General features: G+C 40.4%; 1 protein-coding gene across 1 annotated transcript; it reads right to left on the bottom strand.

The window, feature by feature from the left end:
• Positions 1-3,326: 3,326 nt before the first annotated feature.
• On the bottom strand, positions 3,327-13,783 carry dact1 (dishevelled-binding antagonist of beta-catenin 1). The gene is made up of 4 exons (XM_064336647.1): positions 13,102-13,783; positions 10,474-10,606; positions 7,586-7,741; positions 3,327-5,866 (listed from the first exon to the last, which is right to left on the bottom strand). Exons 1-4 carry the CDS (start codon positions 13,429-13,431, stop codon positions 4,020-4,022), a joined length of 2,466 nt encoding a protein of 821 aa, XP_064192717.1. The 5' UTR covers positions 13,432-13,783; the 3' UTR covers positions 3,327-4,019.
• Positions 13,784-14,511: the final 728 nt, after the last annotated feature.

Raw genomic sequence — 14,511 nt, 5'->3', positions numbered from 1 at the left:
TGCATACAGAAGGGCACTCATATTCTCTTCACCACACCTTACCCCACAGTATAGCTGTCTGACAAAAAATAACAAGGTCATTAATGTAAACTACAAACAGTGTTTGAGAGAGGATGTCACGCTACTTATAAAATGTCATTGGAAATAAATGCCATTGGTAATAAATTTATTTATCCTAACACAATCCTCTGGAGATCTATACAGTGACTGTATAGCATCACAAATGCTTGAGTTACTCCAATCCCAATTAGCTTATGCAACAAAGGATTTCTGTTTATAAAACCAAAAGCTTTCAGGAAATGAATATAACAAGCAAATGTATGCTGACCCTCATTAATCTGTTTGCTAACACTTTGGAGTTCACATGTTGACCCCATGTCTGTGTGGGTTTTCTCTGGTTAGTCCAGTTTCTTCTGACAGTTCAATAGCATGGTTAGGCTTATTGGAGACTGCAATTTTTAAATGCCCATACGTATGAGTGTGTGAGTGAATGGTGTGTGCCCTACGATTGATTGGTGGCCTGACCTGTCCAGGGTGTATTCCTGCCTGTCGGGATACTCTCCAGCTCCCCATATATATATATACATTATATATATATATATATATATATATATGTGTGTGTGTAAGTGTCCATGTCTGTGAGTCTGTGTATAAAAACATTACATTTTCTAAATAAGTCACATGTTCCATGTGGTCCAACTTTACATTCCATGGTGTCTAGCTATGGGCAGAGGAGTATCAGTTTACACTGCTAATAGAACAGAATGCCACAGATGTAGGGTACGCATCATGTTGATGGCAGATCTACAAATACATTTACAGCTGAAAGAAATAGGAGACCATTTCAGTCTCACAAAAATACTCACAGTATACTCAGTAACTACAAACTATTCTCACAGTAACTACAAACCATAATGTACCATATCACAAAACACCCTCACAGAAATTTAAAAAGTTGCTATATATTTTAAATGTGAATTATGAAAAATACAACTATATACATATTTCAACAAATATTGTTGCTATATTGAAAATGGCATTCATTTCAACATTTGTCTATTAATAATATGAAGTATTGCAATAGCGCAATATTATAATTTGGTATATTTTTAGCATATTCCATTTTCAAGAATTACATATGCATCATTCTATTAACGCAAGTCAGAAGGTCATGGTAGTAATGAAAGCAACGACAGATCATGTGCACAATGGTATTTCCATAGGAGACACCATTGCTGCATTACAACCATAGAGCACATCTCATTTCCTCCTTGTAGCAATTCATAAAAGGTGGGTATTGCTCACATTCTAGGAATTCTGGGAAAGCACACCAGTACTTTGAGGTGTGGACCATTAATTATTGATTAATGTGGCATTATAATAGCAGTGCCGCAAGTTTGGAATGTAAAACCATAATTATTGGCATTTATAGTCTATAATTTTCAACTAGATTTTAGAATTGCATAAACAATTTGAATGACAGCCTAATATCCACATGGGTATTATTTTGGAGACAAGAGTGTCCTTAAATTGCTATGGCGCAAGACCTGACCTAACATAATTTACAGTTAAAATATATGGTATATTTACTCCACAGAACCTCCAGCTACTGCAACCACAACCTCACTTTTTAGTCAATCTCTTTGTCTGTAAACCAATGGCAAGTTACTACTTCTGATGACCAAGATCTCATGTAGGTAGGTGAGGGCATGCCTAGGCCGACAGATGGGGACAATGTGGAATGAAATAGTTAATTGTGCAAGAATAACTTATTTACAATTATAGAAACATTAAAATGCAACGTGTTGACATTTCTATAACAACATATTTCTTATGATGTCCATGTGTTCCTAGACCAAGCATAGAATGAAAACCAACAGAATTCATGTAGCAGTGGAAAATGCTGCATTCAACAGTTAGTCCCTATCAAGCTAAAAATATAAAAAATATAAATGTTTTTCATCTTTCAGAAAACATTACCTTGTTTTACACATATATGCAGATTTTTTCTTTGTTTATTAATTTTTTCATGTTATGTAATCTGATCATGGATGCTTTTCTATTTTTATTGAGTCCCATATGTCAGCAGAACCTTAGACTGGAATTGATTTCTTGGAGGAGAACCAGTAAATTCTCTATTGACAATAACAGCAGATGAGAGAATCCAGTAACATCATGGACATCTGCTGCGGAAAAGGTTTCTTTTGTATATGAACACGACATGAAAATGCTGTATGATTTACTTGAGATTACTGAGATTAATGACTAGCAGAATGCAATCAGTTAGGTACTTTATCATCTCAAATGATGAACCAGTGAGAACAGGACATTGTTTTTCTGATCTTGGTAACCTCCAATGGTCAGCTCCAAAGCATATCCCAAAATACATACAGAAAACTATTAACAAAAACTAAGACTACTTGAGGTGAACATATTGAGAATAATTTCACACATTTCCAATCCAAGGCTAAGCAAAGAACACATATCAAAGCACGAATGCACAACTCCGGTCCTGGAATCATGTATCTGGGGAATGAAGCACCCTTACCATCATTTGGGTTTTGTCTGATTAGAACTCACGGACAGCTATATTTTGTATTCCTCTAACATTAGACATAACCCAAATATCAGCTCCTTTATAGCTTATAATTCTGATAAACAAACTGATCCACTTTATCTTGATGGTCTTACCTGGCACAATGGCCAAAATAATGCATATTACCATGAATAGTTGCGGACTGATTTCAAAACTATATAGGATCAGTTTATCAGATCTGGCACCCTTGTTTCGTGGTTGCAAGTTACATTCCAAATTGCTATGAAATTAGCATTAGCGCACATATTTATTACATACATACATCTGATTTTCAAATCAATTGTGAGTCATTCAGTAGGCTTTTGGGCCACCCTAAATTTCATATATTAAATAATACTTTGGGTCATTTAGGCTGTTTGGGCGCAAGAATATTTAATTCTGCAAATGTGTGGAGGTGACACAATTGACATCACATATTGGACTTTGGAGTTTGTAGAATTCTCTTCAGGGCTCCATACCATGATAAAGGGGCTATAGAACAGCACAGTTATGACATGCCTTAGTCTTGACAAACAAGAATGAATTAGTGATGTAAGCAGCCTGTGATAAAGCATAATAAACTGAGAAATGACTGTCACTCAGGGTAGCAGATGCTAAAATAAATGAGGGAGGTCCATGAAATGTCAGGCTGTGAATAATTACATAAAATGTTTTCCATCTGCAGAAAAAAAACATTTATCTAATGTATAGTTTTCCTCTTGAACAATATACTCTAAGCACAGCAAAACAATTCTGAACTTTAAAGCAGACATTTATTAAAGCATAAAAAAGAAAGCACCAGTTTTAACAATATACAGAAATGTTATATACAACCAGATGCAATTTACAGCTATTTGGCATCAACATAAACAGGTAAAGCAGTTTCCCATGCATATATTATGTGCACATATATCAGAAGCACCATGTTATCAGCGCTTATCTTGAAGATGTTCTGAAACCTCTGCAGCCTTTGGATAGACTGAGTCAATCCAAAGCGCTTTCTTCCCCTTCACTTAAAGTAAAGATCTGCTTCATTCATCAGTCAAATTCCATCTCATTTTCCTTTCCATGACTAATCAAATATATTAAGCTTTAAATATTTTAATACAAAAGTAAACCAAGTCAATGACATGTATTTACATAATATACCATATAGGCGCACTACTGCAAGTATGGAGTCAATAAATATTAAAAAATGGCTAAATACATTAAAATAATGGTGTCACACAGATAATGCTTTAGAAACAGTACCCAACATGTGATATCTGTCAGAAAGTGCAGGTATAGGGGGTTTTCTGAGCACATATCCTACCAGTTGTACCACCCCCGTTCGTTTTCTTTTTAAAAGTCTCAGGGACAGATTTTAACCAGATGCTGAAACCAGACTAGGCACTTGTTGGGTGAAAAGCGGCCAATTCAATTGGCAGAATCATTATGGAGTTTCTTACACGGTTGTCATGAGTTTCAAAGACCCTGACCGGAAGCGAAGTATCTTCTTCTTGAGGTTGTGTGATGCCTTGATCTTCACAAAGGCCTTGGCCTGTGTTGAGCTCATTTGCTGGGGGAGGACGGGTCCAGCCTGCCCAAACTGGGGCCAGTTCACCCCCCCACTCTCTTCAGAGTCACTGGTCGTGGTGCTTTCCCCTACAAAGTCAGCCTCACTGAAGCTGGATTCACTGTCCCCAAAGCAGTTGGTGGTGTAATTGCTTTTCTCATCCTCACTTGTGTCTAGGATGGTAGAGTGGAACAGGGAGGCACACTCAGCAGAATACTCCGAGTCGCTGCCCACATAGGCATAAGGGCTGGTGTACTGACTGTTTGATGGAAGGTACATTGCAGACACATGCCCCAAAACAGCCTTTTTCTGTCTCCTCCGTGCTCTCCTCATGGCCTCCTCATATGGGACCTCAGTTATAGATTTCAGCCTCTGGTAGTCGCTCCTCTTGTACTTTGGTTTTGCGAGCACTGAATCACGTCCATGCGTGTGATGTCTTGAGGCAGCCATCTTGGCTGCTGATGGAGGTGGGTGTTTGTCCACAACCCGCCCCTCTGGGATGGCTGCAGGGATTCTCTTTGCCCTGGAGGAGGTTTTCCTGCAGGCTCTGTGTGGGTTGTGCGCTTCCTCAGGGAAACGATGCTTCCTGAACCCGGCCCGTGGCTTCTCTCGCCCCGCCTCCAGAGCAGACTCAGCAGGAACCCGGGATTTCAGCGCGGTGCTCTTCACTTTCACAACCTTCACATTCTTGCTGCCTTTACGGAGCTTCACAGCCTGCTTCTGAGCCGGGACGAACTGGGCACTGACCATCGGCCCACATTCATCCTGACTATGGGAGGAGGAGCCTAAACTAACTAACTCAAGTGTAGGCCTGTCCTCCAGAGGAGGCGCACTGGCTTGGGGGGATTTTGGGCATTTCTTCGGACTTGGTGTTCTCTGCTGTGAAACTTTGGAGCCGTCCAGCTTTTCTAAGTAAGGATAGTTGTCTGCTGTGGAAGAGCCCACATGAGGGCTGCCAGGGTCCTGGTAATCCTTGGATGTAGCACACGATGGAAAACCTTTACTGGCCGCAAACCCCTTCTGTTTTGGGAGGCTGTTTGTCTGAACATCTTTGTCATTTAAATGTTCACTCTGAACATAGTTTAAGATGTGGGTCTTCCCATTCTCTGAAGGTTCACCTTTGACTTCAGATGCCCACTGTTTCAAAGGAGACCCCACACCAGCATCACCGCTGTTCACTGCACCAGCTGCCAAACACACTGGCCAGTTTGTTTTGAGCTCAGGGGTCTTGCCTTGCGACTGGCCACTGGCTTGCCGCACACAGAGGCTGGCTTGTCTCAAAATGCTCTTGGAAGGGTCCGTGTTTATACTGGTCCTCGGCTTGTTGGTCCTCATAGGCTGAGCCCTCCTCTGAAGTAGCCCAAAGATGTAATTGTCCAATTTCTTGCTGGGTGTGCAGGAAGCTGGCCAGGTGGGGCTCTGGGATGCTACGGGAACCTCAGGCTTTACCAAGTCGCTCAAAGCCTCACCAGCCTTCGGTGGGACACCCTCATCTTTCAAGTGGCCAACAAGAGACTGAAAGAATATGGGGCTCTGGACAGCCACAGCGTGCAGCGGGCTGGGGTAGCGGTACACGTCACTCCCGTTCTTGGCGATTAGGTCACAGTGGTATTTCGACTGACTGTCAGAAGGGCCATCGACAGAAGGAGAGTAGGGGGCGGAGAATGACCTCCTGACTGCCCCAGAATTTGACTCGTCGCACAGACCCTCGCACTCAACACAAACCAACAGGTCATCTGAAACAAAGAGGAATCTAGAGTTACAATTGTGGCATGTGTGCACAAATACTCCAGCACAACCCAACAAGAACAGTATAAATAAACAAGGGGGTGTGGCAGCAGCTGAAATCCAAGGTCCTGTAAGGAACACGAGCACACTTGAAACACACACAGGGATGCACGCACACACACACACACACACACACACACACACACACACACATACACTGGGGCGCATAACATAGCTGTAATATATTGAAGCTTGGAATACTACATTGTCAAACAGATGACTCCTGATTGCAGATGTTCTAATCCAATGTTTAATTTGAGATGCCTTCCATTGAAAAGGAGAAAATCACAATTCTAAAGTGTAAACAAATGGCAGGAGATTTTAATTTTCATGCTTTGAAAATTTTTAGCCAGCTCAGTCTTCTCACAGAATTGGTATGACAAATTTCTTCCTCTATAGCATCCAACTAGCCAACACTAAAACTGTAGCCAGAACCACAACCATCCATCAATGAGAAGCTTCTCTCTTGAACATCTAACAAGTAATGTTTGGAACTTGTTCTGTGAAGATTCAACAGGACACAGTGGTTTACCGAATTTTCAAAATGGAGCTTAGGTATTTCAGATCTTGCCATCTCTGGGCGTAACTGCAAACTGCTTGTTTTGACTTGTTAATGACCCTTTTCTTATTTTCATATAATAGGTGTGTCCCTGATGGCCACTTTGCAAAGTCAGGAAGTGGTCTTTTCTGCCAGTGTAGTTAGCGTTCTGTTCTTCCCTCAGGCTATTTTTCTCTACACCAAACTTAATATTTTCAAAACAAGCCTTGTTAAGGGTCACAACACTGAAATGAATAATCTTTCATTCCATCAGCTATGTTGAGGTATAGCTTGGGAGGGGCAGGTTTGAGGAAGTACTGCAGCGAAATTCTCTGGACAGTTAAAGCCAATCAGGGATAGTAGAGAATAGGAAGGGTTGTCTTGAAGGAGAGCAAACAGAAGGGCTGTGGGTAAACTCCACTGGTGGACAGACCACACAGAAGCCTAAAACTGAGGAATTCTTCAATACACTGATATTCTTCATCTGATTCAGAGATGGAGCACATGATGACCAAGCTTGTTGCCAATTAAAATCAGAAAAAAAGAGAATGACAAGATTCATTCACATTGTGTGTGCACACAAAGCATATTCTAGGTAACTTCAGGACTCAGCTGAAGTGAGCGTTCATACTGTTGAATCGGTAGTCTTTTAAATATTATAAGTGTCTATCAGGAAATGGCAAAGAATAAGGTCTTGCAGTTTGTTGTGAAAGGTCATCACCCTTCAAAGATGACAATACACTGCAGTAGCAGTCATGATGGATTCAGCTAATATCTTTTCCTCCAGTGAATAAACGGCCTCAACAAGCAATTTAAACATGTATGGATGTATTGATCAAAGTAAATATATTAAACAAGGTTAGCTGAGCAATGAGCCACAACTTGTTAAAAATCCTTGCCTCTTCTGCATACACAGAATTATGAGTCTTGATTAGGTGCGCTGGATTCTTGTCAAGACATCAACTCTAAATTACATGCTGCAGGGACACTAGGCACGGCAACCAAAGGGCAGGACACAGACTTCACAATATAATCATTAGGCGACCAAGGGTCTGTTCAAGATATATATATAAGGAAGAAACAAAACCCCACTGTGCACCACAACCCCAAGAGTCCCAGACACACTCACCTGAAGATCTGAGCCTGCCCTCAGAGACGCTGAGCGAGGCATCCAGAGGGCTGCAGAAGCAGGTGCTGGAACGGCAGCTGGACAAACACTCGCTGAAGACCGAGTTGGAGGAGTTTGAGAGGGATCCCGACGCCCCATCGCTCAGCTCATAAAAACCTGGGGGTGGGAAAACAACATTTTAGCACACAGGTTTTGCACCCCCTGGGGGACGGAGCAGAGCCGTCATTCCACAATTTATGGCAGGACAGACTGAGCCGTAAAAAAAGAAAACTCTCAAACAATAAAACAAAAAAAATTTGGTGCAGGTGGTAAGGATTTGAGACTTGGGTATTTGATAATGTGTCAATGTACCATAAAGCATGATGAGATGAGATGACTTCAAGATACTACCTATTGGATATGAACAGCTGATAACCAATGGGAGACAGGCGAGTAATGCTGAATAATCTGCGGTCTTTAGTGACTATGAAGTAAACCACAACACACATTGTCCACTGGGCAGGTGAAATAGTTACATCAGTTTTCCAAAATTACCGTAGGCATTAGGAAGGCATAAACTTAGGAGGCAGAAATATTAAGTACCCATGTAAAGAGCTCAGTCTGTACTGCAGTGACAAAATAATTTTAGGTAGCAAAAAGGATTGAGGTGGCATGGTCTGGTGAGGAGTATTGTTTTTAAAGGCTTCAAAAGTTATTTTGGACATCAAACAGGTGATTTGCAATTATTTGCATGATCTGTTGCATTTCAGCTGCAAACAGAAGCATTCAGGTAGTAGGTGTACACATTAGGCAGATGGCAGCCAGTGATAAGTGAGACCCTTGTGCAGGTGGAAAGGCAGCTTTGGGCAATATTGCCTTCTCTCAGTGTACCTCATATTCAGGATGTCAGGAAGAATGTCAGTTTTATAGCCTGCTTCTTACGATATCTTTTTAGTATTCTTTGACTATATACCCCCAAACTGGCTTGCAAAGACCCTTTACTGTGACCTCACCATATGTCTCACAGCATAACATAAATTCTGTTTTGGTGAAAGGTAATGGGCTCAAACAGTTTAGCAATTCAGTAACAATATTACTACTCTCACATTAACACTGTTAAAATTGGTCACTGAGAACCTATTCAGACTGCCCACCAATACCAAAAAATTTCAACAAACGGCTGATTGGGACTTTTTCCCTTTTTACTCTGCCTTTCTGATCCAGTGGGAATAACATTTCAAATATATATGTAAATTTATAATTATTGTAATTAAAATGTTAATTGTTTCCACCATACATTATATTGTTTCTCATCTGATGAATTTGGTGTATTTGTTAATGTACTCATTCCTCTGAGACAGCTATGAGTAGACAGAAAGCATAAGATCCCTCAGCACTATTGGAGCCCCTGGTCTCAGTGTCATTTATCCTACAATATTGAATTGTTCTAGCACAGTGGATGTTGTTTGTCAAGTGTAAATTATTTTATTACCACATTTTATTTGACACAAATTTCTAGTTTTTAAAACAATGTCAACGAATGTCAAATATAAACTTCCAAAAATTCACCAGTTGACAAATTCTGCTATGGCTAAACAATTAAATATTGATACATTATAATGAAAACTACCATAATGCCAAATAAAACCCACAAAGTAAGGTGTCAATGATCATGATGAATATGTACATGTGTGTCATTAGCAATAAATAAATAACTAATGGAGATGATTTTGGTTGTGAGGAGGGATGACTGTTGATAGCTACTCAATTGGTTACTTAATGAGGTATTGGCCTTGCCAGATTGCTTACGGATGCCTGGATGACTACAAAGACCCAGTGACTGAAAATACAGCATCCTGCCTTTGTGGTTTTCATACCAGTTTGTTAGCATAACTAAAAATCCTTCAAATCGTTCAGACTTTATGGTCACTTGCTGCCGCCTCTACACCTCTACCAAATGTGTTGCCAGTGTTTCCTGAAGCTCTGTGGAGCAAATGCATGCACCGACCACGTAGTGGCGGGTGAGGCAGAGTGGGCCATGGCCCACCCATTTACCCTGGCCGACCCACCACACCCAACTATGAATGCCTTACTAGGAAGTCCTGGCCCACCTAGTTCTATGCAGGTCCAACTACATTAATATTTCAGGCTATGTTTCTGGCATGCAGAATTGCACAGGCCATTATTTTGCACCATTCACACCATATTAATGGTGGTATGATGCATCGTATTATGACTAATACTATTACGACCAAAAAAAACTGTGGGAACCAAAAGATAGGGACCCCAACCACAACAAACTCAAGGGTAGAGTCCTGCCCATATGTTCCTGGACATCGGTGTGTGATGTTAATGGGGTTTCTATACAATAAATTCATATACACGTGGTATAACTATAAACACAAATGTATTGTACTCAAGAGAAACTATAAAAAGCATAATATAAAGATGTTGGAATTACCATATGAATGCTGGACAGGTTCTTACTACAGCCATAAAATATTGCTCTCTGGCAGGAGAATTAAACTCAGAAGGGTAAAATATTCTTTAATGTTCAAATACAGTTGTAGGGGCCATGGTCCTGATTGGCATTGTCCTTCCATTATTTAATAATGGATTATTGAATTATTATAATTATTATATATAAATATATAATTAAATATAATAATTTAATTATATTTAATTATTATTCCATTATTTTATATTATTGAATAACTGGAACAAGCGTAAAGGTTTATGACCAGGCTACTGATTGAGCAAACCCAGTCATCACGTCTTGCTAAACTGTAACCAATAACACAATGCTCTAGTCACCTGGATTCATACCCTGCATGGGGGAACTGGGCTAAAGACTGCTTATCTCTCAGATTTTTGGGTTTCCGGGAGATCTGTTTGTGGTGCAGTCCCACCTGAACTGGGGCGGCTGTCAGTCTCCATGTGATCATGTGACACCTTCTCAGTGTCCAGTCGCAGGTCACTGATCTGTCTGTCCAGCTCCTGCAGCTGATTAATCAAACCGGCATCCCTTCGTCTCAGACAGTTCTGGAGGGGGAGGACGCAGCAGAGATTGTGGTTACTTAGCCAGCAGTAAAGAATTTAACACATTGCATAAGACATCAATGATAAACATTTAACAGCATGTATCCTTTAAGCAATTTTGGAAAGATCCTGTTGCATTCCTGCTAATTCAAGCATCTCATTTTGCATGATACATACACAGGGAGGAAAACAAACCTATAGCAAAATCCAAGGAATTTCTGGCTACTTAGAGACACATAACGAATTCAGTCAGTTTAATAGCATGGACTGGAACTCCACAAGGCCAGCCAGCACTCTGTTTAGGCCATTGCTTAATGTTTCATTGTGTGCAGTAAATAAAACCCAGCTAAGGCTATAAATCTTAAGAATTCAACACTGATTGGATTAAAGGTCTAAATGAATTAAATCTTTGTCAAAAAAATCTGACCAGAATGAGTGGCCTTATAAGAACACGTGTACCCGTGCAGAAAATGAAACAACCACTGCAGGGAAAATAATTAATACAAAAATTTTAAAAACTTCCATCCCGTCAGAAAACATGCGGACAATGCGGCATGGGACACGTCTGACAACACCTCGATCGTGTGGCGCATTTCAATTCAAGTGGGGTAAAAGAAAGGAACAATGAAAACGTGGCCTTCAACGGCCGTAATAGCGACATCATAAATTACAATAGGATTTGCGAACGGCCCATCTCATTTTTCCTGTGCGCATTTTCGCTAATTCGCACACGAGACCAGAAATGCTACTTATTCAGCGCTATATTGAGCTGCGCTTCCTCTGCAGCTAACCGGCGGCCCATAAAAACGCCCTCTTGACAGGAGGCACTGGGTGATTAATGCGCCCTGGGCTCGGCGCACGCTATGGCTCCAGAGACCATTTTTTCCACAACGTACCATGCTGAAAAGCAACAGTACGATTCTGAAATTGATTCTAAATATTTACACGAGGAGTTGATAGCGTGGGCTTGCAACCAACAGGGCCTTGTCTGCTTTTTCATCAGTTTATATTCTGAGGAGTTGTCAATAAATTAAATGTTTGCACTGTCCACCTTGTAAAACAATGAAGAATGATTTAGTGCGTTTCGTGCTTTTGAGAACCCCACATACTCGGCTAGAAAAGTTAAATAAATAAATAAACATAGCTGGTCAGTAATTTGGCTAAAAAATGTTTTCGTGGATCGATGTTGATATCATGTCAGGTATGTTTTAAAGATATGGGAAATAAACCAGAACCCCAAATAAAGAATTAAGAAGATTTCACGCTAAATCAAATTTAATCATCTTCAAGTCACATAAATTTCGTGATAGTAGGCTATTAAGAAACAAACGTAATGTCCCAAATAAGCTCCAAGTTCCGAACACTTTGTCTTATTTGCTCAGTTCAGTATGATTATTTATTTATTTATTTAAAACCATGCAAAAGGACCTCCCAATTAAAACTGGTGTATTTTGGCCACTTCATGGGGTCTAATCCCAAACAACCAGTCGGTAACTCCTCGGCTTCCTTTACCAACAGCAGGGGGTGTAGGATTTGCTTGTAAAAGTTAATTTAAATCACCCCAACCATTGTAACTCATCAGCAAGCCTTACAGAGGCAGCTGGACCCCCTCACAGCCCGGATTAGTCAATCAGGAATTTCCTTCAGCCTCCAGGAAGTTATATTTAAATAACCGTCATGCCTGTTAAATCCTTATCATTGCATTTCTTTGTCAGTTCTCCTGAGTTTACAAGCATTGTGTTTGTAGCGAACTATTGATTAGAACTACGTACCAAAATTACATACGAGACATCACAGGTCATTTTTGCTCTTGAAATATCTTTTACTTGCGGAAAATGTATGTTGATTTTATGTTCTGTAAGTCCTTTCAACTTGAATGTGCCAAAACCGTCATCAGAAAATGTGAATCGATTCACTGACTACCTGGAGGTCAAGGACATAGGAAGCCTCACACGTTTTTGAAATAAATTCATTAAATTTCCATGTTGGTTTGTAAATACTGTATGTGTGAGTTAGTCAGAAAGGTTTCGGCAACAAGGTTTTGGATGATGTTTACAGGATAGGCACGACTTTACCCGTATATTAATTAAATTATTCTGTTTGTTGGAAACGTTTCGGCTATGCTATCATGTGAATCCGTTAACCGAACGTAAACCAGTCGCCACTGCACAGCCTATCCTCTGCTCTGGTGGAAGATAACCGCAGTCAGTGTATTCGCTGCATGCTCTGTGCGTTAGTTATCACTTATACAAAAAAGGAGGCTATATAACACCGTCATCACAGTAATTAATAATTCACAATGAAAATATCTCAAGTCACCTGCAATTGTAAACGTTGTAACAATTGTTTCCTCAAAACACAACGTGGACACTTCGCTTGTCACGGACAAGAGAGGTTTTTACTCTGGTCCATTTAGCCTAATAAACAAACGTAAATACAAACGGACTAACTATTAAAATATTTAAGTGCAACACATCATGGAATAACGCAATACCTACCAACTGTTTTCTTAGCAATAAAATATTTTCTTCCAAGAGTTTTTCTTCGGAGCTTAAGTAGTTCTCCACTGCGCCACATACTTTTTCTCCCCCGGTTATCGTACAATTTTCCTGGTGACTTAGTATACTCCTGACCAACAATTCCTGTCTTTGTCTCAGGTATTCCAATTCTCCCAGTCCGGCAAGAGTCGCTTCCAGTCTCTCCCGGGTACGCAAGCGGTCCACCTCCCCTTCCATCCTTTCCCGGGAGCGCATATCGCTATCCCTCCTGTCCCGAACCAACAAGCACTCCTTGGAGTCCGTAATATCTGCAGCGCCTATTTGCTTCATAGTATCCACAGGACCAGATTAATTACACCATTGATTTTAACAGTAGTGAAACTGGCGACCCTGCCTATGCTATAGAAAACCTGCATCAACTTCCAAGCAATACGATTTCGAATTGCAGTTACCTATAACTCAAATAATAAAAGATTGCCCGGTCGTGCTACAAACTATTTGAAAGCTGCACAGGTTGCCTTAAGCATACACGTTGTCAGTCCAATAATGTTGTAATTTCCGAAAGCGGCTGTAGCTTCTTAAGTTAAAATTTTATGTGCTATAGATGAGGGCTCTGTTTCCATCAGCGGCGTTCAGCCCTCTGAAAGCTCTGACTAATGTGGCTCTCACACCAAATCCTACATTAGGCTGTAGTGAGCAGTTCCGCGTTACTTACGCGTCCTAGTGCCGGTCTATTCATTTCTTATGAGCTGTAACAACTCAAGACGTCATCCTTAAAGGATAAGCAGCGTAAAATAATGTAAAGTGAAGCGCTATATCACTTGAATTTTGTCTATCAATATCAGACACAATGTTAATTCAGCGTTTTTATTATAATAACGAAATAGTCTATTTGTAGTAGCCTAATTTATGTGCATAAATAGTCTATGTAAATTAATATCCGTTTATATCCGAATAATTCAGTTTCCACAACTGCGTTCGTTGTGTAGGCCTAATTCCGGACACTAGGTCCAATTTGAGGTTGCATCTGCAAGGGGTTAATAAAACATTTGTTATTAGCAACTTAATATTTTGCAAACATTTAGCCTAAGCAAGGAGTGTTCCAAACTGCCGTGCGGTGATCGTGGGGTGAGAGGAGGAGCGACAGCGCCCTCCCCTGAGATAAACAGCAACCGCAGGAGATAATTAAACGAACTTTACTCATGTAGAGAACGCAATACCGTAGGAGCTACTTTATGACATTTTACATTAATTTTGCTGTTCATATGACTTAATAGCTCTGGGTTTAATGTCGTTTGAGAGTAGCCTATAGGGCATGTTGAGGCAAGGACTGAAACTCTTTTGTTTGGACAACGAAGGGCTAACATCCGCGCTCATCACATTTTCACACACATAAACTCCACTATAGGT

Source organism: Anguilla rostrata, chromosome 1, assembly GCF_018555375.3.
Source record: "Anguilla rostrata isolate EN2019 chromosome 1, ASM1855537v3, whole genome shotgun sequence".
Taxonomy (NCBI): Eukaryota; Metazoa; Chordata; class Actinopteri; order Anguilliformes; family Anguillidae; genus Anguilla; species Anguilla rostrata.
The sequence above is the reverse complement of the archived record's forward strand: the minus strand, read 5'-3'. Positions and strand labels throughout refer to the sequence as shown.

Coding starts and splice junctions, on each gene's coding strand:
- dact1 (XM_064336647.1), bottom strand. CDS start 13,431: ATGAAGCAAATAGGCGCTGCAGATATTACGGACTCCAAGGAGTGCTTG. Junction 10,607..13,101: donor TATTGCTAAGAAAACAGTTG/GTAGGTATTGCG, acceptor CTCCCCCTCCAG/AACTGTCTGAGACGAAGGGA. Junction 5,867..7,585: donor GGGCAGGCTCAGATCTTCAG/GTGAGTGTGTCT, acceptor TCTTTGTTTCAG/ATGACCTGTTGGTTTGTGTT.